Here is a 27,235-nt window from a genome sequence, read left to right as displayed (position 1 = left end):
TCAGGCTCACACACTTTATTCACACACATACCCAGTGCGCCCCAGGTGAGCCTTTCCCAGGCAGCACCCTGCAGCGGGGGGAGCCCAGCCTGCCCCGCTTGCTGCTGCCACCTCTGGGGACTGGCAGGGGGAGGCGGGTGCCACGGGCTGCTTTCCCAGCGCTGGGGGAAGGGACAGCTGATGTGCTGCAGGGGCTTTATGTGGAAGAACTAAAGTCGAAGCCCTGAGAAAAGGGCCTGCCCCAGACTCTGGGCACAGTGTCCCTCCATGCTGGGCGGAGGGGCCGGGCTGGCAGGGCCAAGGCGAGAGCAGAGGGTGGGTACAGAGGAGATGCCAGGAGGACCCTGGGTGCAACGCCAGCAGCAGGAGAGAAGCAGCAATTTAGGCGAGGCCTCTCCCCTGGCACAGCCTGTGCGGGGCGCCCTTCCTCGCTGCCTTCCAGGCTCTGCCCAGGCCTGTGCGCCCTCCCTCCTCTAGGGATCCCTGCCTGCCACCATTCCTCACACCCTGCCCCGGCCTGCAGCACCCCCCAACTGCTCTGCTGGGACAGCGCTTCCCGCAGAGCCCCCAGCCGCTCGCACCCTCCTGCTAGCGGAGGAGGGGCTGCCTGGCCCCTCCGGGTGGGGACGGCTCTCTCCTTGTGTCCTGTGCACAAACACACAGTCAGCTGGTACTTAGCAAACTCCCACCCCACGTGCACCAGCACAGCCCCATGGGGCAGAGGCTGGGAAAGGGACCTAGGAAAACTCTCGGTGGCCATGGGGGGGGCCTGGGGATTAGTGCTCTGTTCCCCTGCAAGCGCCCCGAGGTCACCGTTCTACGCTTCCCCAAGAGAGCTGGCGTTGGGCCTGCCACAGCCCTAGGAGAGACCCAGCGGTCAAGTCCCAGCTCTCGGCCAGGGTGTGACCCCAGCCCTCCCTGCTGCAGGCCACGAATGGCTCAGGCAGCAGCAGGACAGGCCCGGCCCAGTTCTGTGCCGCTGTGGCTAATGCTTTGGCTACTGGCCGCTCTGAGCTGGGCGCAGCCTGTCGGAGCTCGGCTGCCCTGGCGTTTGAGACAGTCCAATAAATTAAGACGGAGGCAGCCCAAGGGGGCCGCCCCCCCACCAAAGGGCTGTGGCTCCAGGGCCCGGTGTCCACGCCGGGCACTAGAAGAGCTGCAGTAAGAACTCCGGTGCCCACTCCAGGGCAGTCTGTGTGACGGCCAGAGCCGCTGCCCCCAGCGTGGCCGAAATCCCCCACACGGCCGCTTTCACCAGCGGGCTGTGCCCAGCCGTGGGCAGGAGAGCAGCAGCTTCGGGGTGGGCGCTGTCCTGTTGCTTCTGGCTGCGCAGCACGGAGTCTGGGCGCTGGCGGGAGGCGGCCAGCTGGAAGGCGGTGAAGGTGCCTATGGAGATGCTGGGAACAGACAGGGAGGGAGCCTGTTAGCACGGGGATGAATGGCATGCAGGGTTGGCCAGGGCCCGGCTGGGGCTCTGCTCCCTAATGCCGAGGTGCGAGGGCAACTCTCTTCCCAGGCTGCATGGGGGGACCTGTCCTCCTTGGCTGCACTGCCATGTTAAGAGAAGGCAGGGGGGCATCTCTGAGCACAACCCCCAGTGCAGCCCTCGGCTCTGCCGAGCTGGACACCCTGGGTTACCGCCCTGGGTGGGAGGGAATCAGACCTGCTCCAATGTCCGCCATTACCGCGCTGCCCAGGGGCTGGAGACCCACAGAAAGGCCATTTACGCTCGTCCTCCCACAGCCAGGGGCCTTCCGCTCCGGCAGCGCCAGCCTGTGCCGTAGTCTTGGAGCCGCTCAGCCCCAGGGCTGCATGGGGGGGGTTGGCCGGACGTGTGTGACAGCGGAGTGGGACGAGCTCACCGCCAGCCTGCCAGACACCATGAGCTAAGAGGGGTGCCCAGTCCCCCCACTGCAGCCGCCAGCATGCCTGAGAGCTTGGCCAGACCGCCTGGTTTTCTCACTGCTCCAAGGACAGAGGGAAAATCGACAAGGCGTTTGGGAACCCTGGCCCCTGGCAGCAGGGATGGTCGGGGAGTGGGGCAGCCAGCTACATGACAAGGAAAGAGAAGAGCTGCACCTTTAACCAGACACTCCTGCCAGGGCCCGGGGCAGCCCCACACCTAGGAGACCACTGGGGGCCGGGTGCAGGTCCAGCAGCAATTGGCCTCCCGCTCCCCCCGCAGCCCTGTCCTCCCTCACCTCTTGTGGTGCTGCAGAGCCGCCTGCTTGGCCAGCTCGGTGTGCGGGTGGCGCTGGAAGAGCTGGAGGGCCCGGGAGAGGAGGCTCTCGTACGGGAGGTTCTGGGGGATTTGGGACAGAAGCTGGTGGACGCTGGGCATGTCGCAGTCACACGCCAGCACCTCCTCTTCCCGGTGCAGGACGATCTGCCGGGAGAGCGCGCCATGGTCACATGGGACACGTGCCCCTGCAATAACCCCCAGCCCCGACAAGGGCTCTCCGTGGGCTGCCTCTGCCACGCCCCGGTCAGACGGTTCTAGGTTTTACACCATGCCCAGCACCTTACCACGCCTCTGACAAAACAGCCACCTCTGGGGTGGAACACAGCTGCTGTTTCGCAGAGAACAGGACAGTGCACACCAGTTTGAGACAGGAAGTAAAAGAGAACCCCGTGACCAAGTGAAGTTGCAGGGGGAGCTGTGAGCCACAGAACACAGTCACCCTCCTGGGAGTTGGGCTGGGACTCCACGTTAAGCAACTCAGCTGGCTAAAAGAGCCAGAGGATCATCCGTGGCCAGGAGCAAAGGCACAGGGACCTCGCACCACACCGGGGCGCTGGGCTCAACGCTGGCTCCCCCTCTGAGTTACTCACCCCCTCCCTCCAGCAACTCAGCGGTCTCCCATCCAGCTACGGACCATCCTGGCCAGCTTAGCTTGTGAGAAGGGCCAGGGGACAGAGCTGCGCTCGCTGGCCTGCGTTCGAGGGACGTCGGGCTGGGGGATCGCAATGGGCCCTTCTGGCTTTGGAAGCGGGGGAGGCAGGCTGGCAGCCGGTCACCTTCCCCTGCTAAGCCCCCCATGGAAGCGGGGTGCCAGGGGACAGGACTCCCTCCCAATTCCGCTCCCTGGGGCGGGGAGCCAGGGCTGAGGACTGCAGGCAGACGTACCGCGGCAGCGAAGTAGACAGGCAGCAGCGGGTGTGAGGCCAGGAAGAAGTCGTAAAGGCGCAGGACGTGGGGGAAGCTGGTGAGGACGTGGCCGTACCACGTGATAAGCCAGCTCAGGGCAAAGATCGTCCCCACCTCCGCTCTGCAGACACGGGAGAGAGGGTCCTGCTCAGACGCTGACTGTCTCCTTCCTGCCAATACCCACCCCCAGTGCCGCCCCCATCCCCCAACCTCGACCCGCTGCCCCCAACCCTGACCCGCAGCCCCCCACCCCCAACCCGCAGCCTCCTGCCCCATTCCCCAACCTCGACCCGCTGCCCCCCAACCCTGACCCACAGCCCCCCGCCCCATCTCCCAACCCACCACCCCCAACCCTGACCCACAGCCCCCCACTCCCAACCTCAACCCCTACCCGCAGCCCCCGCTCCCAACCCGCAGCCCCCCCAACCCCACCACACAGTTCCCCGTCTCCCAACCCTGACCCACAGCCCCTCAACCCATCTCCCAATCCCACCACACAGTTCCCCGTCCCCCAATCTGGCCCCACAGCCCCCCGCCCTCCAATCCTGCCCCAGAACCCCCCAACCCTGCCCCACAGCCCCCTGCCCCCAATCCCAACCCACAGCCTCACATCCCAACCCCAACCCACAGGTCTCAGCCCCACAGTCCCTCACCTCCACCCCACAGCCCCCCCAACACTGCCCCACAGCTTCCTGCCCCCAACCCACAGTCCCCTACCCCCAACCCTACCCACAGCCTCCAATCCCACCCCACATCCCCCCTCCCAACCCCAACCTGCAGCTCACTGCCCCACAGTCCCCCACCCCCAGCCCCCAATCCCAACCCTCTGCCCCAAACCGCAGCCCCCCATCCCAACCCCTACCTGCAGTCCCCCGCCCCCACCCTCCAATCCCGACCCACAGCCCCTGCAGCCCCAGCTCCTCCCCCACACCCAACCAGTTGATACCTCCCAACCTGCAGGACCCAACCCAATTATTTCCATCCTGGGCCCATCTTGGGGGGTGGGGGTGGAGAGGGGTGGGCTCTGGGCAGATCAGTCACGTTGCTGCTGGGCCTGGGAAGGAGGCAGAGTTGCATGGTGCACAGCCCCTGCCCGCCCCCAGCCCAGCCCCACGACTGACGGTACCTCAGCATGAAGTCATGGAGGCAGAGGCTCTCCCGCTGGAGGATGGGCATGAGATAGTTCAGGATGTGCTTGGTGCTGTCCATGGTGGGGTCCATGAAGTCCCTGCAGACGGGGAGAGGTTAGAAGAGGGTGTCCCCAGTGAGGCACCAGGAGTGCGGACGGGCGTGATCACCACGCCCCCACTCAGTGCATGCTGCGACCGGGAGCCTCCCCGCTCCTCCCCGCACTGTAGTACAGGCAGCGTGGATAAAAATCAAGGATTTTAAAAAAAAAAAAATCAGATTTTTTTGATAAAATGTTTTTTGAGGAAAAAACCTACCTAAAGATAGTTTTAATTAAGATACATTATAGCTCAAATATATCATGGATTATAGGATTATAAATTCTAATTCTATAGTTTGAGACAATATATTCATGTTGATAGCTGCTTTCAACTACCTGAAAGGGGGTTCCAAAGAGGATGGCTCTAGACTGTTCTCAATGGTAGCAGATGACAGAACGAGGAGTAATGGTCTCAAGTTGCAGTGGGGGAGGTTTAGATTGGATATTAGGAAAAACTTTTTCACTAAGAGGGTGGTGAAACACTGGAATGCGTTACCTAGGGAGGTGGTAGAATCTCCTTCCTTAGAGGTTTTTAAGGTCAGGCTTGACAAAGCCCTGGCTGGGATGATTTAACTGGGGATTGGTCCTGCTTTGAGCAGGGGGTTGGACTAGATGACCTCCTGAGGTCCCTTCCAACCCTGAGATTCTATGATTCTAGGTAATGTTTAAGAAAAGTTTTGTAAATGAGTTCCAATAGTTCATGGATTAGGGACCCAATCTGATGCGGTTCCAGGGGCTTCTGTATAGATTATTTAGGGTTAATCTTTCTATCTACCCAATGGGACGCAGTGCTCAGTCTGGAAGATACCATCCGAGATGCTTAGTTTAGCAGTTCCCAAACTGTGGATTTGTGTCTCCAGAGATAACATGCTTGTTAACAGCAAAAATGTTTTTAAATAAATAAATAAATAAAATATAGAGGTGAGAAATAACAGAGCTCAACCCTATTGTCCATCAGGAAATGTGTGTACACAGAGTCAATCCCTTACCTCTCTCTAAAAGGGCAATGTTTCAAAAAGTTCAATGAATAGAAGATTGTTGGGGGCAGAATAGATCTGGATAAGGAGAAAAAGTCTGGAGATAAATAGGAGAAGGGAGGGACAGGCAGTAGAAACAAAAGTAAAACTATTTGAGCAGCATATTCCAGAAGTTTCGAGGTCTTTCTGAGTGTAGCCTTCATTGATTTGAGATCTACCAGACCATTCTCTCACTAGAAGGGAAAACCTATAATAGCAGCAGGAGGTAAGACAGACCCAGTTTGGGAATATTTGAATGAAGTTCCTCTACCTGTGGCTAAGACAGGCATGCGTGCAAAATGCAAACAGTGCGTAGATGGAAGGGGATTAGGCTTGTCTGAATGAAACAACATCAGGAGAAGTGTTCCTTCTCAGGAGGAAGCTGCATTGAAGATGATGAAAGGAACATGTCTGAACATGCAGGATCTTCAGGTTGGTAAACTTTTTTATTTCACACTTCTCTCTTAAGGACGGCCTGACTTCCTTCTGGACTATTATTGAATTCTCATATTTGAGCAAAAAATACAGTTGTTACTCTATGGTACTGTCATTTTAGATGCAGCTGTGATAAATAAAGAGCTGAAATAGGCAGATCTTCCTTTTACAATTTCACCTTTACAGTAGTGCTGAGTGTCAGCGAATGCAATGAGTAACGAACACTAAATGAGCAGTATGGTAATAATTAAATAACTGCATTGACTTATTTTGTTTAGGAGAATCCATCCTCAACATACAGGATTCTGAAGACTCTCCACCTTCAAGATCACCATCATTTTCTATAGTTTCAGAGTTCTCTGCCAATGACAGTGTTTCAGTCACATCATGCATGTCGCACAGCTACAGTATGGCACCTGTAGCAAAAAGAAAAAAAAACTCCATCGTCCAGAAACAACCATAGATAAAGTTAGTGATAAGAACCAACTGATTACAAAAAGAGGTAATTGATGAAAAAATTGCCCGATTTGTTTACACAACAAACTCTCCTTTCCGTATGATTGAGAATCCACACTTCATTAACATGGTTCAGTCATTAAGACCAGGATACAGATGCTCCCTGGGTTACACAAGACCCGACTTACACAAATTCGACCTTACGCAAAAAGTCCCATAAGGCATAAATAAAGTTTTCGAGTTGCGGAAAATATTGCATAGTTTATGGAAATGCAAAGTACTGTAGTGCGGAGGAATACAGCAGCAGGACCTCCTACAAGGGAAGGCTTTGCGCTCTCACAGCCTCGTGTTATTTCAGTGATACTGTATTTCTGTTATTTCACCCTATTATTTCATTCAAATCATGCCTGGAAAGCGACCAAATGATAGCAAGAGTGCAGGACCAACTCGTAAGCGAAAGAAGATTGATTTAGAGCAGAAAATGAAAATAGTGAAAAAGTATGAAGGCGGACAAAGCCTGCCGTCAATTGCTCGTGAACTCGATTTGGCTACCTCAACAGTGAAAAGTATTTTGAATGATAGTGCACATATAAAAGAGCATGTGAAAGGCTCTGCTCCTTTAAAATCAACCGTCATAATGAAGCAGCGTTCTGGAGCTATCTACGAAATGGAAAAGTTATTAACAATGTGGATGGAAGATCAGATTCAAAAACGTGTGTCGCTTAGCTTCATAGGTATTCAAGCGAAGGCTAAGAGTATGTTTGAAGTCATAAAGGGAAAATATAGTGATCCTAATGCAAAGTTTGTGGCTAGTCATGGGTGGTTTAATAGATTTAAACAACGTGCAAATTTTCACAATGTAGAAGAGAGTGGTAAGGCTGCTAGTGCTATACAAAAGCAGCTGAAAAGTATCCCAAAGTGTTACAAAAACTTATAGAAGAATGTGGTTATACAGCCCAGCAAATCTTTAATGTTGATGAAACTGGATTGTTTTGGAAAAAAAAAATGCCAGACAGAGCAAACATTTCAAAAGAGGAAAAGACAATGCCAGGGTTTAAGGCTGTGAAAGATAGGCTAACACTTTTGCTTGGAGGTAATGCTGCTGGAGATTGCAAATTGAAACCATTGCTTGTTTATCATTCAGAAAATCCCCATGTGTTTAAAGGCATAAGTAAGGCTACCCTTCCAGTTCATTTCCATTCAAATCGAAAGGCTTGGATCACAATGGCACTTTTCGAAGACTGGTTCATATATTTATCCCCGAAGTGGAAAAATTCTGCAGAGAAAACGACATCCCATTCAAGATTATGCTTATCGTCGATAATGCTCCTGGACATCCCGCACATTTAGACAACTTTCACCCTAATGTAAAAGTCGTGTTTCTGCCTCCTAACACGACTTCGATCCTACAGCCCATGGATCAGGGGGTCCTTGCTAATTTTAAAGCCTATTATTACCTATAAAGAACATTTGCACCAGCAGTAGAAGCAACTGACAGAGAGACTGGCAAGACTTTACGCGATTTTTGGGAATTGTGTAACATTTACCAAGCCATCCTAAACATTGCTAAGGCCTGGGCAGGGGTTACCCAAGTTTGTTTGAATGCCGCATGGAAGAAAACATGCCCACAGTTCGTACACAGCTTTAAAGGGTTCAAAAAAGAGGAAATCTTGGAGGAGGTGGCAGATGACATAGTGAAGCTTGCTGAGCAACTTGAGCTGGAGGCTGATGTTGGGGGTGTGGATGAGCTTATTGAATCCCATGGAGCTGAATTATCCAATGAGGATCTCATGGAATTTGAAGTGGAGGAAGAAGTTGAAGAAGTAGAAGAGCCACGACACTTCAACACCCAGGAGATGGCACTTGCATTTTGTGAGATTGAGTCTGCAATGGCAAGGTTTGAGAAGATAGACCCCAATTCCTCACGATTCTTGAAAGCGAACAGAGGCATTGACGAAACGCTGGCCTGTTACAGACAGATATATGAAGAGAAGAAAAAGGCCACTATCCAGTCATCTCTCAATAAGTTTGTAAAGAAGGTTGAAAGGTCTGCAATGTCCATATCTCCACAGCCTTCCACCTCCAAAGCCCCTTCTAACGACCCCAATGATGTAATGCCTGTCTCCTCCTCTCCTTCCTCATCTACAAATTAAGCCCATTGTCATTCACCACCAAAACGCAGCCTTCAGTGCGCCAGGATAACAATAGGATTAAGGTAAATGCAATATTTTTGTTGTAATTGTTTTTTATGCTTGAACAATATACGTTTCCAACTTGCATAACCCGAATTTTACGTAAGGCTTTTCGGAACGGAACGATTGCGTAAGTAGGGAAGCATCTGTACACTCCACCCAACACAGCAGAAGTTGCAAGAAAATTGCTGGACAAAGTGTCTGAAAGAGAAACTGAGCAGTGTGCCAAAAACCTAGACGGTGAAATTGTTAACATGAGTCTTGATGGGTGGAGCAATGTCCACAACGATCCTGTTGTATGTGCTTGTGTGACAACAGAAGAAGGGAATGTCTTCCTTACAGAAACAATTGATCCATCAGGAAATGCTCACACAGCAGAATACTTACAAGAAGTAGCAGTAAAACAAAATGAAAAAACATTCAAATGTCTACTACGCAGCTTGGTCACAGACAATGCTGCAAATGTATCCAAGATGAGAAGAAATTATTTAGAAGAGAGAGTCCCAAGCTAATAGCATATGGCTGCAGTGCTCGTTTGATGCACCTCCTAGCCAAAGACGTCAGTGTTCCAGAAATAAAAAGTTGAAATTGCAAAATACTTCCGTAACAACCACTTTGCAGCAGCTGCTCTGAAAAGAGTGGGAGGAACCAAGCTCACTCTCCCACAAGACGTGCGATGGAACTCAGTCGTGGACTGTTCTGAGCACTGTAACAAGAACTGGCCTAATCGGATGACAGTTTGTGAAAAAAATTGTGAAAAAATAGATGGCCCTGTCATAGCCTAAGTTCTCAACATTGGGCTTAAGAGAAAAGCTGAACACGTGCTGAGCACCCTGAAGCCTGTTTCCGGGGCCTTGAACAAAATGCAGGGAAATCGCTGTTTTATTGCGGACGCTGTTGAAATCTGGAAGGAACCGAGCAAGATCTTAAAATACAGAAATATGCAATGACAGAGTTAAATTACAAGCATTAAAAAAAACCAGATGGGACAAGCACCATCTCCAGCTCATTTTCTTCCAAATATTCTCAATACTGGGTACCAGAGTCAAACCTTAACTGCTGAAGAAGAGGAGTTGGCAACGACATGGACATCCAGCAATCATCCCTCCATAATGCCAATTATAATAAACTTCAGAGCTAAGGGTGAACCATTCAAGAAATATATGTTTGCTGATGATGTTTTAAAGAAAGTCACAGCAGGAAACTGGTAGACGTCACTTAAGCACTTGGATTCAGAGACTGTTGAAGTGATCATCTCACTTTTACCAGCAGTAGCTTCTTCTGCCGGTGTAGAAAGAATATTTTTCTTCCTTTGGACTAACTCATTCCAAATTGAGAAGTTATTTGGGACCTGAAGAAGCAGGAAAGCTTGGTTTTCTTTTCCAGATTATGAACAAACAGGAAAATGAAGGTGAAGACGACTGAGTCAGCTGCCGAAGCCAATATTTTAAGTTTCTCATGTTGATCTGGCTGACACAGTCGAGTTAATTTTTGGGTTGTTTTTTTTTTTTTAAATATTTCATTGAACTATTTTACTTAAAAACAAACCTGATTTTAAAAAAAAGTGAAGGTTTAACTAAATTCAAAAATTCATATACTTGTTTTGTTAAAATATTATATCTTTGCGGTTGAAGAAAAAAAATCCAGAATACATAACACTGTTGTTTTAGTGAAATAAAACAATTTAAATGTCTGTCTGGTGATGTTCTCCTCCTAATACAGCATGGCAAGAAAATCCTCCAAATATTAATGATTAACCTGTTGGACTGGAGATAGTTCACCTCCCAATGACTTCATAAACATCAGCCTCATTTACCTTTGGTAAATGAAATAACCAAACAATTATTAATTTTCTGATATAGCTGTAAAACTCATCTGAAAAGTTTTCAAAATAAATCACTTTAAAAGTGTGTACCTTCTAAAAATGAAACCTACTTCTCTCTCTGAGTTGTGAAGAATATGTATTAAGGTTATAACAACCAACAAGAATGGACATTTATGTAGAAATCCATGATTAAATCGAGTCTTCCTGACTTTTGATATAAATCAATTTGATTTAAATCAAATCCACCCTGCTTATAATGAAACAAACGAAAGTTTATTTAGGAAAGAACAGAGATTCAACTAAGAACAGGAGAAAGTGATGGAAACAAACAATGACTGTACAAAACCAAACCACAAAACGCATGTGGGTCTGCACTTAGTTACAGTTACCTTTCCTGCCTAACACAATAGGCTGCTCCCATGCTCCAAAGTTCAGTCTCCTCACAGAGACAGCTGGCTTCCTGGGAACCAGCATCCAAACATTCAAAAAACACCCCACCTCCACAAGATGTTTCCTCAGTGAATTAATCCAGAGGCCCTTCCCGCACTACGTGTTACAGTGACAGTCTATTGTCTTTACTCACACAGGGCGATCCTGTTCCTTTTTTACCTCCAAGTGGTTGATTGTTTGCAGTTGTCTCTGATGGTTTCCATCGATTAGCCTTGCTCCATTCCAAGGCTGACAACTGAGCCTTGCAGTACATCACCAGCTAACTAGGGAGCAATGACAACTCCCTCCTGCTTGAGTGGGCCGTCACCAAGACACATTATCCCCTGGTGAGTAACTTCTTCTCCAAGCCCATAAAGCACACAGTCAATAGAGTTACATTAGTCCCTAAGTATTACTCGTATATACACCTCACAAGGATTATGAGATGTGGTAAGTTACAAGCTTGCCATATACCCCTCACGGATAAATACCCTGCAAGACATGTGTTTGGTATAGCAAGTTTGTCAGGTCTGAGAAGAGACTTTTTGGAAAGAAGAGGGGACCCTTTGCTACGGGTCACAGAGGTCTCAAATAAAAGCCACTGCTGCACCAGTCATCATAGAATCATAGAATATCAGGGTTGGAAGGGACCTCAGGAGGTCATCTAGTCCAACCCCCTGCTCAAAGCAGGACCAATCCCCAACTAAATCATCCCAGCCAGGGCTTTGTCAAGCCTGACCTTTAAAAACCTCTAAGGAAGGAGATTCCACCACCTCCCTAGGTAACGCATTCCAGTGCTTCACCACCCTCCTAGTGAAAAAGTTTTTCCTAATATCCAACCTAAACCTCCCCCACTGCAACTTGAGACCATTACTCCTCCTTCTGTCATCCATCCTCTTTGGAACCCCCTTTTAGGTAGTTGAAAGCAGCTATCAAATCCCCCCTCATTCTTCTCTTCCGCAGACTAAACAATCCCAGTTCCCTCAGCCTCTCCTCATAAGTCATGTGTACCAGTCCCCTAATCATTTTTGTTGCCCTCCGCTGGACTCTTTCCAATTTTTTCACATCGTTCTTGTAGCGTGGGGCCCAAAACTGAACACAGTACTCCAGATGAGGCCTCACCAGTGTCGAATAGAGGGGAACGATCACGTCCTTCGATCTGCTGGCAATGCTCCTACTTATACATCCCAAAATGCCACTGGCCTTCTTGGCAACAAGGGCACACTGTTGACTCATATCAATATCCTTGCAAAACGCATGCACAGATGCTGCGTGCGGGGTACGCTCCTAAGGGCTGTGTCTAGAGACGAGCCACTGGCAGAGGTGAAAAACAGGTTTTCGGTCAGACAAGGAATGTTTCTCTAGCAGGCTGTTTTCATGTACTTTAAGCAGCGTCTGGTTCACAACCTCATCGATCCGAGCCAAATGCTAATGCAGGATCGGGAAACCGTCAGAGAGAGAAAAGTAACAGGAGGAAGCAAGTGGCAGCTATGTTCATTCCCTCTGGAGCCCCTGGCACTGGCCACTGTCGGAAGACAAGCTACAGGGCTAGATGGCTGGGGGAAGGGATAGCTCAGTGGTTTGAGCATTGGCCCGCTAAACCCAGGGTTGAGAGTTCAATCCTTGAGGGGGTCATTTGGGATCTGGGGCAAAAATTGGGGATCGGTCCTGCTTTGAGCAGGGGGTTGGACTAGCTGACCTCCTGAGGTCCCTTCCAACCCTGGTATTCTAGGAGTCTATGGACCTTTGGTCTGACCCGGTCTGGCTGTTCTTATCTTAAAATGCACCTCGAAGCTTTGCTCTCTAGGACATTTGGGAGACAAAGACGACATCCTGGCATCCTTTGCCTGGGAAGTAAACAGGCAGCGATTTGCTTCATGACAGTGGGGTCTCAACCAGGCCTGGCTGAAAACGCTGGCGAGAACCTTGGGCGAGATAAGCTGCTGTAGACCGCAGGGTAACCTGGTCGCTAAGTGCAGTCTCTAGGAACTGTGCTGTGATACTGTTTTTCATGCAACCGTTTGTTTCCAATATTCTTACTTGCTGTCCCCTGAATCTCTGTCTTTGATGATAAACTTATTCTTGTTTTCACTCTAAATACACCCAGGTGCTGCGGGCTAAGCACAGTGCTGGCCCTCAGCTGAGCCGTACCAGCTGGTGAGTTCTGTGTGCGCAGGAGGGCTGGTCACTCTGTGAGTGCCCAGTGGCTCGGGGCTGGGCCCTCCAGAGGGACGCTCTGAGGACTCGGGGGTGGGCGTGTGCCTACCGCTCCCTGCGGAGGGAGCGGGGCCTGCGGAGGCCTGGCAGGCAGTGCTTGGTGGTTTTGGGGAGCTGATCCCCAGCAGGCCCAGACAAGACTTCCTCACAGCCCTTAGACAGACATGGCTACAAGGGCCAGAGGACCCAGCGCCGCGGCAGCAGCTCCCCTCCCTGCAATGAGCTATCCCCAGGGGATGCCCCTTCTGAGCTGGAGCAGTCTGTCTCTGGGAACCCAGCCTGGCGGGTGTGGGGAAAGGGGCACTGCTAGTCCCAGGGAGACCCTGTGAGATTCCAGTCCAGATCTCTCAAGAGCCAGACTGATGCCCCAGTGGTTAATGCTCTGCACTGCAATGCAGGAGACTCAGGCTCAAAGCCCCCCAGGGCCGCAGTGAACACCGCGGGGGACAGGGCTGGTGCCCCAGGGGTCCCTGGCTGGCACAGTGCCCTGCAGTGCCACACTGACTCCCAGACCAAGGCACAGGCTGGCCGAGGGGACGTCCCACCCCACTCCAAGGCAGCCCTGTTGGCCTGATACCGGAGATGGTGGGTGGAGAGTTTCTCCAGCAGTGCGCTGCCCATGCGCTCGCCGGCCACCAGCAGGAGCGTGACGGCGATGTCATGGTAACCCTGGTAGTAGTGCAGCTCGGGGTGAGCCCTCAGGATGTGCAGGATGAGGTCGATGAGCTGCTCCTGCAGGACCTGGCGCTGCTCGGGCCGCATGCCTGCGCAGAGACGGAGGGTCAGAGCCCCAGGGCACCGTGCAATGCAAAAACCCTGCTCCAGCACCTCCCACCCTGCCAGCTCCTCAGAGCCGGCCCCCACTGGAGTCTCCAGCTCCCCCACCCTGGCTCTGCTTGAGCAGGGGGTGTGGTGGGAAGACTGTCAGACAGGAGGCCCCTGCAGCGGTGTCGCCCTTGGGCTGACTGCAGACCCCTCTAAACCCCTCTGGCCGTTGGTCCCAGCCAGGTCCTCCTGACCGAGTGCGCTGTGCCTCGGGCCCAGGTACCCGGGCTCCACGAGCTGCCCTGTCCCAGCTGTCTCAGCGGGTCCCAAGCGGAGATGTGGTCTCTGCTGCAGCTGGGCCTGCTTCCTTTGAGGATTAGCACCAAGGCCATGAGCCAGCAGCCCCCAGAGTGCCAGGAGCACAGCAGACTGGAACCAGCAATTAGGAGCTGGGGTCCCCGTATCGTCCCTCCCCATCCTGCTGAGCCAGCCAGTCCCTCATCCAAGCCCGGGCTTATGGAGAAGAAGAAGAGAGGCCTGGAGTGCCCAGCGAGCCCCAGTGCAGGGCGCACGTGGGGCGGGAGCGTGATCGCCGCGTTTGGTATTGTGAGTTGGTCAGGTCTGAGAAGAGAACTGTTAGCAAAGAACAGGGACCCTTCGCTCTTCCAGCCTGACTCGCACACGGAGCTTCCTCACCACACCTTTTTCAGCTGAGCGGCCCCCACTGGCCCCATGAAGCCAGGTGAGACTGGTGCCCCACCAACCCCCCCAAATATCCCACCACCTGGCTGGCCAGATTCACCCTCAGAGACAGCAGAGGAGCGACAGGGAGAGGAGGGAATGAATCTCTAGGCAAGGGATGTGGGCAGGGGGCTGCTACAGCCAGACGCTCGGGTGCGGGGCTGGGTTAGCGGATGTTCTAAGGCAGGACCACAGGATCCAGCGAGGGGCACAGGTACCTTCCGAGGCAGGTGGCTCCCCTCCGGCACCAGCTCTGCAGGGCAGAGCCAGGAACAGGCAGGACAGAAAGAAAACACAGTTACCAGGGAGACCCCCCTGCAGCATGTTCCCCGCTGCACTGGACCCAGGCTGGGCTCTGCCGGTGAGGAGGGGCACGTGCCGTGGAGCCTAGCCATGCGTGCGGATGCACGGGACGAGCCTCAGGAATCTGCGGGGGTGTCGGGAGCCCTGGGCCCTCGCTGACTCTTGCAATGGGGAAGTGGGGAAGCACTTAACCCTTCCCTGGCCACTCTGAGCTGAGAGCAACAGCCCAACGCAGGAATGAGGACATGACCTCTGGGAACGCTCCACCCCGCCCTTACAAAGCTACCTGGCCCCACCTCACACACCCCTGGGCAGGAGGTGGCCTTGGGTCTCCATCCCAGCAGTGCAGCCTTTGGGGAGAGGGGAAACAAACACCCCTTCTCCCCTCAAATCCTCCTGCCCCCCAGCAACTCCAGCCACCCTTCCCCACAGCTCCCATGGGAGGGAGGTGGGGCCATCAGGCCTCTGCCCCCTGGGACTAACCGATGCCCAATCCCAGCAGACAGAAAAGCTCTCCCCAGCTGCCACCACTTCAAACCAGGAAGGGCCTGCGGGAACCTCGCTGCCCACAGGCACGCCCGGCACCAGGGCACGTCTCACCTTGGGGGAAGCGGCGTGTGGAGCGGTTCACGTCTAGCTGCACTTGGGTGTAGTCCTTGTGGTTCCGGCGGACAGCCCTGCCTGGGGGGAGAGACCAGTGGGGTCAGGGGCATGCTCAGGGCTAGCAGCAATCCTGGCAGTCCCACATACCTCCTCAAGGAGCTGCCCAGCTGACATGGGGGTCTGCAGCATGGACCTCAACTCAGACCCAAGAGCTGCAAGAACAGGACAATAGCAGAGGCAGCCCCTCCTCCCCACTGCCCTGTATCCCTCCTTGGCTGGAAGGACTGGTTCAGCCTGGCATCGGAGAGGTGAGAGCTTGGGTACCCCGTCTGAGCCTTTGCCCTCTAGGACAGGATCACTGGGTTAGGCACGTCCAGCCAGTCACATGGCCCCTGCTCAATGCCCCCCCAGACAGCTCTGATTGACAGCTCATTGGAGGGCTGGTACCCATACAGCACTGGGCTAGCGAGCAGGGAGCTGGCAGCAGTTCCAGTGTCACAGTGGCAATGACTGCTCTGTGCCCATCACCCTGGCCCCAGGGCATGCCAAGGAGATGAGGAGCAGTCAGCTAGTGGGCAGAGCACACAGCTGGAGCTAACAAGGCAGACATTAACCCCAGCTCTAACAGGAGCCTGGGCAAGTCTCTGGCCCGGTCCCCATGTTCCTCAGGCATTAGTCCATCTCCTGGCTCAGGGCATGCAGAAGGGGGTCACAGCTCCACTCCTAGGGCGGCAAGAATTAGTCAGCACCCCAGTCAGGCTCAGTGTCTGAAGTCAGCAGCTTCTCGTCCACTATCCCCACTACAATGACGATGAACCACTGTGAGGCAGCAGGGAGGGGGAAGTGTTGACCTGGGAATGTGGCAGGGGAGTTTCACTGGGGATGGGTTTCAGAGTAACAGCCGTGTCAGTCTGTATTCGCAAAAAGAAAAGGAGTACTTGTGGCACCTTAGAGACTAACCAATTTATTTGAGCATGAGCTTTCGTGAGCTACAGCTCGCTTCATCGGATGCATGCCGTGGAAACTGCAGCAGACTTTATTTATACACAGAGAACATGTTCTCTGTGTATAAATAAAGTCTGCTGCAGTTTCCACGGCATGCATCCGATGAAGTGAGCTGTAGCTCACGAAAGCTCATGCTCAAATAAATTGGTTAGTCTCTAAGGTGCCACAAGTGCTCCTTTTCTTTTCACTGGGGATGGGAGACCTGAGAGCCTGTAACCTGAGCCGGGAGGGGGAGGTAACACCTCTGCCCAGGAAACTGGACAAAGGCTGCAGGAGGGAGCCTGCTTGGGGAGGGGGCGGGGGGCGGGGAGGGGAGCCTTGGCAGCCACACATATTTAAACACCTTCTGGACACACCAGCCCACAACCTCCCATGTCTATCATGAGGTGCCACCCACGGGGACTACAAGCCCCAGCATGCACTGCTCTCCCAGCATCCAAGCAGGATGAAATGTAAGCACGCTACGAATATGAATTAACCCCACGGAGATCTATACGATCCCCATTACACAGGGGATGCTGATGAACAGAGGGGCAAAGTGATGCGACAGCAGCAGAGGTAGAGAGAGAACCCAGGAGTCCTGGCTCCTAGGTTCCCTGCTCTAACCACTAGCCTATAGTGTCCCTGCATAGAACCAACCATGCAAGTGAGACCCAAGCACTTCCCGCTCATGTGACAGTCAATCAGAACTCTCCCCCGGTGTCCGGAAGCCCGTTAAGGTGCTGGCCAGCCCAGCAGCGAGGCCCTGGGGCACAGACACGCCCCTGTACGCCAGGGAGCTGAGCCCCCCTACCTGGCTTGGGAGGCAGGTTGTACACGTTGACGCTGAGCAGCTTCGGCCAGACCTTCCTGCGGATCTCATCTGTGAGCAGCCCCCCCTCGCTCACAGCTGCCCCCCGGAGGGTCTCCACAGCCACAGGGTCACTCATTAGGGCCTGGTGGATTAACAGCAGCTTCTGCTTCCTCTTCGACCCGAGCAGCTCTGCCAACAGGAGAGAGATGGTCACCGTCTATGCCCTGCCCAGCTCCCCACGCTTGGCCGTCGCCACCTGTATCCTTCTCCTGGCTTAGCCTTCACTCGAATCCCTCCCTGCAGCACCCAGCGTGATCCTCCCAGGGCTTGGGGCACTGGGCACACGCTCAGCTCTGCCACCTACCTAGGCCTGCAGACTCCTCAGGGAGGGGCCTGGGACTCCACCTGTGGGATGCACCCAGGGAGAGGAGAGACAGAAAGCGGCGCAGCCAGTTTCCCCAGATTCAACGAGGATAAAGGCAAACGAATAAGCGAACTCCCAGCGGCTCAAGGGGAGACAGTCCAAGGGCGCAGGTAGGCAGAGCTCCTGAAGAGGCAGCGAGTAGGTACCAGTTTGGTTTCGTCTCCCATCACAAGAGCAAGCAGCCCAGCGTAGCTGTGGGCGCTGCACGCACAGGGACCAAGTCGCAGAGCAGGGAGGGGAAGCTCCCACCTGGGGCACTGCGCCCAGTTCCAGCCACCCCATGCCCAGAAAGAAAGCGACAAACTGGAAGGAACTCAGAGAAACGGGTGACTGGAGGCTCCTTACTGGAGAGAGTCTGACACGAGCAAGGCTTGGCTCAACGACAGCTGTGGGGCCATGGGGCAGAGATGTGGATGCGAGGCCAAAAGGCCAGGGGACACTCCAGCTAGCACAGAAAGCTGCAGCTTGTCTCCTCAGCGACACTGGCTACCACGAGTGCAGCAGGCCCGTCCTCCGCTGATCTCGCAGAGAACAGAGTCTAGCTCAAGGTACTGCACAGCCTAGCAGTGGGGAGTCTGAATGGAGTCCATCGTGGATAGCGCCGGTCCTCTGGCCCCAGGGGACCTTTCTGCCATCAGGCGGCAGAGATTTCCCAGGGGCCATCCAGACTATGCAACGGCCGCCCCAGGGACAAAGGGTCACCCCAAAGCTCGCCAGCCCTGCTCCCTGTGCCAGCTGAACATGGGCCAGATGGGACCGCCGGGGTCTCAAGTCCAGCCCCTGCTATTGCAGGTGACCCCATTGTGTGATCCTGACAGGACAAGTTCCCACCAGCAGGTCTGCAAGAGAAAAGCTGCCCCACTCCTCTGATCGAGCTGTCCAGGCATGGCCACAACAGCAGAGAACCAGAGAGCCCTTGGCAAAGCCCCTCGCAGGAGGTTGTTATGAAAACAAAGCAGACAGGGGAAGACACAAAATCTTGTGGTGAATCAGAAACTAGCCAAGGCTGAAAACAAGGATGAGGAGGAGTATGTGGGCAAAGGGTGCGTGAGCTCTCTGGGGCAGGGACGACCTTTTCTGCAGAAAAGGACCTGGGGATTACAGTGGACAAAAAGCTGGACATGAGTCAGCAGCGTGCTCTTGTTGCCAAGAAGGCTAACGGCATATTGGGCTGCATTAGTAGGAGCATTGCCAGCAGATCAAGGGACGTGAGTATTCCCCTCTATTCGGCAGCGGTGAGGTCACATCTGGAGTCCTGTGTCCAGTTTTGGTCCCCCACTACAGAAGGGATGTGGACATATTGCCCTCCGCTGGACTCTCTCCGAGGAAAATGATTGGGGGCTGGAGCACATGGCTTATGAGGAGAGGCTGAGGGAACTGGGCTTGTTTAGTTTGCAGAAGAGAAGAGTGAGGGGGGATTTGATAGCGGAACTACCTGAAGGGGGGTACCCAAGATGATGGAGCTCAGCTGTTCTCAGTAGTGGGTGATGACAGAAAAAGAAGCAATGGTCTCAAGTTGCAGGGGGGGAGGTCTAGGTTGGATATTAGGAAACACTAGTTCACTAGTGGGAAGCACTGGAATGGGTTCCCTAGGGAGGTGATGGAATCTCCGTCCTTAGAAGTTTTTAAGGCCCAGCTTGACAAAGCCCTGGCTGGGATGATTTAGTTGGGGATTGGTCCTGCTTTGAGCAGGGGGTCGGACTAGGTGACCTCCTGAGGTCTCTTCCAACCCTGATCTTCTATGATTCTATGACCTGTGCAGCCCCATGCCAATGAGGCTCTGGTCCTGAATGGTGATTCTGGGTTCTGTACTGGGACCAGCATTTAATTATTCATTACACAGGGAAAAAAACGACATTAAAAAGAACATTATTAAGGTTGCCAAATCAAGCACTCAAAAATTACAAAAAGCCTTAATTCGGCCCCCTTTGTGCATCTGCATTACAATGCAGTCCTTAATTATGTGATCAGATACTATTTGTTCCCCAGGATTCCTGCCTCATTCAGTTCACAGGATGGATGATGCTCATTTATCCTCATCCACCACTGTGCAGCCCCAGGCCTTATTCACCCACAGCATCTGAACCCTGCTCTTCAACACTATTGTTCATTTCCTCTTGGGCTTTTCTAAGGCCCTCAGCACTATAGCATCCGAGTGCTTCACAAACAATTTATCTTTGCAACACCCCTGGGAAACCGGTTATCACCCCATTTTACAGATGGAGCCCTGAGGCACAAAGGGATTCATTTTGGGGTGGCCAATCTGAGACACCTAGGACCTGATTCTTCAGAGTACTTAACATCAACAGCACTTTGTATGTTCAAAGCACAGCTCCCGTTGAGTGCTCAGTGCTTCTGCAAACCAGCCCCCAGGTCTCAAGTCGGGCACCCAGAAAATGGTGCACACACAGTTAGCACCCACCTGTAAAGAGCCTGGTTTAAGTGACTTGCCCAGCAGCACACAGGAACTCTGTGGCAGAGGGAGGGATAGAATCCAGTTCTCCAAGGCAGCATTCACCCACCTTAACCATGAGACCAGCCTCTCCGCCTGCATTCCCCTGCCTCCTTCACTACACACCTTCCAACTTCTGCAACAGATGAGGCAGCTGCCTTCAAGACACAGCCCTGACTGCATCCCCAAAGCAGGTCCCTCCTGTTTACTGAATCGGGGGGTAGGGGCACTGAGAGCACAGGGGAGACAGTCCCCCTGTTCCCAGTTGTGGTCTCTCCAGCCTCAGGGCTGGAGCATGCTCAGAGCTGATGGAATCTATGGAGCATGTGTGAACTACAATTTCTCAAAGGCTTGTTACTTGGCCAACTGTGGACAGATTGACACAGGGATGGCAAAAGGCACCACCCTAACGCAAAGTCCAGGCCCACGCCCAATTTCGAGTCCCTGCTCCAAAGCATAGAGGTGCCAGAGCTTCTCAAAGGCACGGTTGCCAGGACTGTAACATGGGCTGACCCACTGTAGCTGAAATTTTCAAAATAAAATAATAATAATAATTAGCCTGAGGCAGACACCTGGCTTGAAAAGCTTTATCCCAGCCAATTAAAGACTGGGAAAGTTATAAGCAATTGAAAACAGGGTGTTATCATGGGAAATGTCAGGCATCCATAATAACGGCGGATGCTCCGAGCCCTGCCCAGAACGACGTGGGAAAGGGAGAGGGGAAGTCTGCAGAAGACACAATTATTTTAGTTTGTTGAGAGTGGAGACGGCTGAGGAGCTTCCGAGACTGACCCAAGCAGTGCCGTGGCCAGCAGATTCACTTGTAACCAAAGCGCAGTGATGCCCCTTTGAAGTGACTAGCCTGAGCTCCTCGGGCCGCTCTAACAGAACCAGAGCGGCTCAGGCAAGGGGCCTGGGCAGCACGCAGGACAGGAAACAAAGGTCCGGCTCAACGGGCAGCAGCAATCCAGAGACAAACAAAACGTCAGGGTGAAGAATCGTACAGAGGCTACCCCCCTGCCACTGCGTGAATCAATGGGGCAACCTGCGCTGGGATTCTGGAGCAGCTCCAGCCATGTTAGAGATGTAGCAGAAAGAGGGGTGGGGGAGGGTGCAGGGGAGTGCCGGGTATTACCGAGGGGCAGGTTGGCTCCCTTCAGTGTCCCAGGGCTGGCGTGAAGCCTGCTGTCTCACCCACATGCAGCCAGCTTGGCGGGTTTCACAAGCATGCTGACTTCCCGGCAGGCTCCAGCAGCATCAGCAGCTCACAGGATGGGCTGGCTGGGGGAGGTGGAGAAGCAGATGTTGGGACATCCACCCACCGCAGCTGTCACCCTCCCCTCCGTGCACCTGGCCCCGCGACTAACCCCACCACAGGACCCAGGAGCAGCCCTTCTGCGCAGCCCTCGCTCGGGCAGCGGCCACAAGCCGGGACGGGGGTGAACACAAGCAGGAAGGCTCCAGCAGGGCAGCTGGATGCCATCCCCTGCTCAGGGATCGCTCCCTAGAGGATGCCTTCCAGACTCTTAGCCCCTCTAGCCTGAGGCACCCCAAGTGACGGGGTTCCCCTGCGTGGGGAGGGGCGCTACAGCCTGAGCCAGCTCACTGCAGGGCAGCGATGGGGCTCCCAGCCCTTCCCACAGGGAAAGGACTTCCCATCTCAATGCATCTCACCTACCTACATTCCATCCCCTTCCTCCTGACTCCACCCTGCTCCTCCCCACACTCCCTCCCTCCTTCACCCTTTGTTGGCTGCCTTCGTGGGGATAGACGCATGGGGCGCTTTTAATCTGGCCATCCAGCTCTGGCTCTCCAGGCCCTGAGCATTTCTGTAGCTCTTCTCCGAATTCCCCGCAGCTGGCTTTCTAGGGGCCAGCGCAGAACGCACTATTCCAGGAGCAGAAGCCCCAGAAGCCACGTCAGGGACTCTCTCCTCCTTGCTCCAGGCTGGAGACCTCTCCCCACGATGGCATCACCACTGATATCATTGCGAACGTCACCCCACACCTCAGCCCTGACGCCTCCAACTGAGTGCTCCAGGGACAAGGGGAGGGAGCAGACTCAGACACAGACGTGGCAGAAAGGCGCAGCGGGTTTGGAAGCCATTCCCCACCGTTTTCCCCATTACCGGCCTCCCATAAATCACCACTAGAAACCAGAACGTTCAGGGCTGGCGCGTCAAGGCTATGACACCAGTCGCACGTCACCAGCACCTGCATGGGTCAGGCCCTGAGCTTCACAGCGCATCAGACACTTCCCAGGGAGCCCCAAGAGGTCGAGTGCTCAGGGACCAGTTTATGCAGCAACATGTTTGCCCAGCTAAGCGCAGGTCTGGAGCATCCTCTGGCGCGACGGGATGCAGAGACAGGAAGCAGAAATGCTCTATAAAGAGAAGCCAGCAATTCAGCACACTCCACCGTTCTGTTGGGTGCACCCTGGCTCTCCTTCCCTCCCATCACGGGTTCTCCCAGCTGTTCCACAAAGCACCTCCCTTAGTTTCTTTTCCAGCAGTGAAATTACAACCCTGGCCCGTATTCCAGGCAGCGCCCCTCTGGCGCCGAGGGGTTAATGCGCCCAACTGCAACCCTGAGGGTCGCCGGTTCGGCTCCATGCCGCACTGAAAGGTCACCTCCAGCTCACCCAGCTGCGAAGTGGGTACCCGGTCCATCGGGCTGGGGCAGTCAAAGGCAGTGGACGTGATGCTGGCACAATTGCCTCCGTGTGCCGCTGGCTGTGAAACGGACAGGCCTCAGGCACGTCGGCCCGATGAGCCACGGCCCCCCACCTTTCTTCCTGCAGCTCCTGCCTGAGCCCCAAGGAGACAGGCGGGGTCCTGCCAGCACTGCCTGGCCACAGCCTTTCCACCCCATCACAGAGCAGCCACGTAGGGAACGAGGCTGCTCCCTCAGGAGACATAGCAACGAGGCCGAAACTCCCAAGCACCCAAACCCTCCTCCTCTCCACGCAGAGAGCGCGGACCCACCCTTGCCCAAGAGCCTGGCTGGAACGTCCCAGGGAGCTGCATCGTGAACTGCCAGCCAGGCTGGGAGCAGGGCACATGCGACCTCGCGACTCCCTTTGCCACTCTGCACAGTTGCCCTGAAGAGGCCTCAAGGCCAGAAGGGTGAAGCGAAACCGGGGGGCAGCACATTTCCCAATCCAAGGGCAGGGGGGTCAGACACAACACGCTAGCTCTGCAGCAGCTTTGGGAAGCCGCAGATAATAGAATGCCAGTTCCTAGAGCTATCATCCACAGATCTCACAGCGCTTCACCGGGTCCAGTTTACACAGATGGGGAAACTGAGGCACGGAGCAAGGAAGTGACTTGTCCCAGGTCACCCAGCAGGCCAGGGGCAGAGTCAGGAACTGAACCAGTCTCCTGAGTCCCTGCCCGGTGCCCTACCCACTAGGCCACCTTGCTTCCCATCGGCACAGGGCAGCCAGTCACCAGACAGCCCAGCACTGGGCTGCGCTCTAAACACAGCACTCAGTCACCAGAGCTAGAAACCCCAGCCTGGGCCTGCCCAAGGGCTGTCCCCTGTCCCCAAGCAAGGCCAGCAGTGGCTCTCAAGGAGGACACAAGAAGCCAGTAGCGGGCACTCACGGGATAGCCTGTCCCAGGGGAAGTGCCTCCCTAGCCCCCACCAGTTAGCACTGAATCATGCCTTGTCGTGGGGGAAGGGGTCTATAGCTCCCTACAGCCCTGACAGACCCACTGGAGAGGGACGGGTGGGGCATCCAGCCAGGACCATCCCAGCCCCACTGCCGGAGCTGCACCTACGACACCCACCCATAGACTTTAAGGTCAGAAGGGACCATTATGATCATCTAGTCTGACCCCCTGCACAACGCAGGCCACAGAATCTCACCCACCCGCTCCTGTAACAAACCCTCACCTATGTCTGAGCTACTGAAGTCCTCAAATCGTGGTTTATAGACTTCAAAGTTCAGAGACTCCTCCAGCAAGTGACCCATGCCCCACGCTGCAGAGGAAGGCGAAAAACCCTCAGGGCCTCTGCCAATCTGCCCTGGGGGAAAATTCCTTCCTGACCCCAAATATGGCGATCAGCTAAACCCCGAGCATGTGGGCAAGACTCACCAGCCAGACACCCAGGAAAGAATTCTCTGTAGTAACTCAGATCCCACCCCACCGAATATCCCACGTCAGGCCATTGGGCAAATCTACCGCTAGTAGTCAAAGATCAATTAATTACCAGAATTAAGCTATCCCATCCCACCATCCCCTCCATAAACTTATCAAGCTTTGTCTTGAAGCCAGATAGGTCTTTTCCCGCCACTGCTCCCCTTGGAAGGCTGTTCCAGGACTTCACTCCTCTGATGGTTGGAAACTTTCATCTAATTTCAAATCTAAACTTCCCGATGGTCAGTTTATATCCACTGCAGCATGTCAAAGAGCAGCATCCCCTTCTGCCCTCCCCCCCCCAGAGCATGGGGGTCCCCAAGGGTCAGTGCCCCCCAGCAACTCCCCCCCACCCCAGAGCGCCCTGAGGGGTCAGCACCCCCCAGCACCTCCCCTCACCCCTGAGCACAAGGGGCCCTCAGGGGTCTGTGCCCCCCAGCACCTCCCCCCACCCCAGAGCACAAGGGGCCCCCCAGGGGTCAGTGCCCCCCAGCACCTCCCCCCGCCCCAGAGCACAAGGGGCCCCCCAGGGGTCAGCGCCCCCCAGCACCTCCCCCCGCCCCAGAGCACGGGGGCCCCCCAGGGGTCAGCGCCCCCCAGCACCTCCCCCCACCCCACAGCACGGGGCCCCCCAGGGGTCAGCGCCCCTCAGCACCTCCCCCCGCCCCAGAGCACGGGGGCCCCCCAGGGGTCAGTGCCCCCCAGCACCTCCCCCCGCCCCAGAGCACAAGGGGCCCCCCAGGGGTCAGCGCCCCCCAGCACCTCCCCCCGCCCCAGAGCACGGGGGCCCCCCAGGGGTCAGTGCCCCCCAGCACCTCCCCCCACCCCACAGCACGGGGGCCCCCAGGGGTCAGCGCCCCTCAGCACCTCCCCCCACCCCAGAGCACGGGGGCCCCCCAGGGGTCAGTGCCCCCCAGCACCTCCCCCCACCCCAGAGCACAAGGGGCCCCCCAGGGGTCAGCGCCCCCCAGCACCTCCCCCCGCCCCAGAGCACGGGGGCCCCCCAGGGGTCAGTGCCCCCCAGCACCTCCCCCCACCCCACAGCACGGGGGCCCCCCAGGGGTCTGCACCCCCCAGCACCTCCCCCCGCCCCAGAGCACGGGGGCCCCCCAGGGGTCTGCGCCCCCCAGCACCTCCCCCCGCCCCAGAGCACAAGGGGCCCCCCAGGGGTCAGCGCCCCCCAGCACCTCCCCCCGCCCCAGAGCACGGGGGCCCCCCAGGGGTCAGTGCCCCCCAGCACCTCCCCCCACCCCACAGCACGGGGCCCCCCAGGGGTCAGTGCCCCCCAGCACCTCCCCCCACCCCACAGCACGGGGCCCCCCAGGGGTCAGCGCCCCTCAGCACCTCCACCCGCCCCAGAGCACGGGGGCCCCCCAGGGGTCAGTGCCCCCCAGCACCTCCCCCCGCCCCAGAGCACGGGGGCCCCCCAGGGGTCAGTGCCCCCCAGCACCTCCCCCCGCCCCAGAGCACGGGGGCCCCCCAGGGGTCAGTGCCCCCCAGCACCTCCCCCCACCCCAGATCACGGGGGCCCCCCAGGGGTCAGCGCCCCCCAGCACCTCCCCCCGCCCCGAGCACGGGGGCCCCCCGCTCACCTCCCCGCCGCAGGCCCGGGGGGGGCCGCTCGGCCGAGCCGCCCCCCCGCTGCCTCGGGCCGCCGCCACTCATCGCCGCGGAGCCAACTCACAGCCCCCCCCAGCCGGGCGACAGAGCCCGCCCCCCCGCCGCTTCCACCTCCCCATTGGCGCTGCCTCCGCTGCTCATTGGACAGAATCGCCGTCGCTCAATTTCCAGGCGCAGGAGTGGGTGGGGGGAGGAGGCGGGGCGCAAGGCGCGCTGGGAAATGTAGTTCACGGGGAGCTGAGGGCCTTGGGTTGTGTCAAAGAAGGGTGGGGGGCATGGGCATGGGGGGGTCTGCATGGGTGAGGGTGGGGATGCAAGGGTGAGGGTGCAGGGAGGAGGGTGTGTGGGGTGGGGGGGATGCAGGGGTGGGAGGTGCATGTGTAAGGTGGTCTGGAGGGGTGGGGTGTCTGGGGATGAGGGTGGGGGGTGCATGGGTGAGGGGGTCTGCGAGGCTAAGGGTGGGGCCTGCGTGGGTGATGGTGCAGATGATGGGGTCTGTGGGGGTGAGGGGCATGGGGTGAGGGGTCGTGTGTGGGGATGAGGGGAGGGGATGCATGGGTGGGGGGTACATAGGTGAGGTGGTCTGCAGGCATGAGGGGGTCTGCAGGGGTGAAGGTGTGTGGAGTGGTGAAAAGGTCTGGGGTGAAGAGGGTGCACAGATGGGGTGGGGGCATGGGTGAGTGAGCAGAAGAAGGGGGCAGGTTCATGGGTGAGGGGGTCTGTTCGGGGTGCTCCCTATGGTTGACGTTTGGGTTTAATGATTTAGGGCCCCTATAATTATAGAAATCCATAACATGCAGTTCTTCAACCTCCTGCTTCAGGGTTTAAACCAGTCTCTGGGTAGCAGAGACCAGGATGAGAGTTATGTAGGGGGCAGATCAGTCCACATCTGCTCCTGCAGGCTTCTTACACCTTCTGCCGCAGCGTTGGGCGCTGGCCCCTGCCCTGTCAGAGACAGCAAACTGGGCTAGCTGGACCTCAGGCGTGCTCTAATCTGGCCATTGCTACGTTCCTCTGTGGCGTCTGCACATCTGAACAATTCTGGCCCAGTGCCTGAAGTACTGCCCACTCTCATCCTGTTAGCACAAGGCTCAAACGATTCAGTGTGTTTTCCAGCAGCCCCAGCTCCTGGAGTCATGTGATTACATGAGACTCCCAGCTTTCATTTTTAAAAAAGAACAGTTTCTAGCCCTGCTCGTTGTGGAGAAAAACTTGGAACCATGACCCCTAAGGGCTCATGCCCGGCAGGCAGAGAAAAAAAGTTTATATTTAAGATCTCATGGTTTTTAAGCTAATCCCCTGATTTGGGAGACAGGATTCTGTAATGTCTGGCATTGGCCATACTGAGCCTCTCTGGGCCACAAATGCATCTGCAGGTTTTGTGCCCTTGCCCTGCTGGGGGTCAGGTGTGTTATTTATATGGTACCACATGTGTGTCACCC

The 27,235-nt window shown here is 55.5% G+C and overlaps 1 protein-coding gene across 2 annotated transcripts; it reads right to left on the bottom strand.

Annotated features, from left to right (window-relative positions):
- LOC140906253 (TBC1 domain family member 20-like) lies at nucleotides 1-25,861 on the bottom strand. 2 transcript variants are annotated; one of them, XM_073329859.1, is made up of 9 exons: nucleotides 25,766-25,832; nucleotides 21,168-21,313; nucleotides 17,157-17,345; nucleotides 15,356-15,436; nucleotides 13,524-13,710; nucleotides 4,275-4,376; nucleotides 3,128-3,269; nucleotides 2,202-2,386; nucleotides 1-1,397 (listed from the first exon to the last, which is right to left on the bottom strand). In XM_073329859.1, the coding sequence occupies exons 3-9, from the start codon at nucleotides 17,290-17,292 to the stop codon at nucleotides 1,148-1,150; spliced, it is 1,083 nt and encodes a 360-aa protein (XP_073185960.1). In that variant the 5' UTR covers nucleotides 17,293-17,345; nucleotides 21,168-21,313; nucleotides 25,766-25,832; the 3' UTR covers nucleotides 1-1,147. The 2 variants fall into 2 exon arrangements, with proteins under 2 accessions (XP_073185960.1, XP_073185959.1); XM_073329858.1 differs by lacking the exon at nucleotides 21,168-21,313 and having other exon boundaries at nucleotides 25,766-25,861.
- Between the last annotated feature and the right edge of the window lie 1,374 nt (nucleotides 25,862-27,235).

This window comes from Lepidochelys kempii, chromosome 2 (assembly GCF_965140265.1).
Source record: "Lepidochelys kempii isolate rLepKem1 chromosome 2, rLepKem1.hap2, whole genome shotgun sequence".
Lineage (NCBI taxonomy): Eukaryota > Metazoa > Chordata > Testudines > Cheloniidae > Lepidochelys > Lepidochelys kempii.
Note: the sequence above shows the minus strand (reverse complement) of the source record. Positions and strands in the feature narration are given on the sequence as shown.

What these genes read in the sequence shown, in the direction of transcription:
- LOC140906253 (XM_073329858.1), bottom strand. Translation starts at nt 25,838, where the DNA reads ATGAGTGGCGGCGGCCCGAGGCAGCGGGGGGGCGGCTCGGCCGAGCGG. An exon ending in CAACCTGCCTCCCAAGCCAG is followed by an intron (nt 15,437 to 17,156) that starts GTAGGGGGGCTC and finishes CTCTCCCCCCAG; the next exon opens with GCAGGGCTGTCCGCCGGAAC. An exon ending in GCTCTGCAGCACCACAAGAG is followed by an intron (nt 1,398 to 2,201) that starts GTGAGGGAGGAC and finishes GTCTGTTCCCAG; the next exon opens with CATCTCCATAGGCACCTTCA.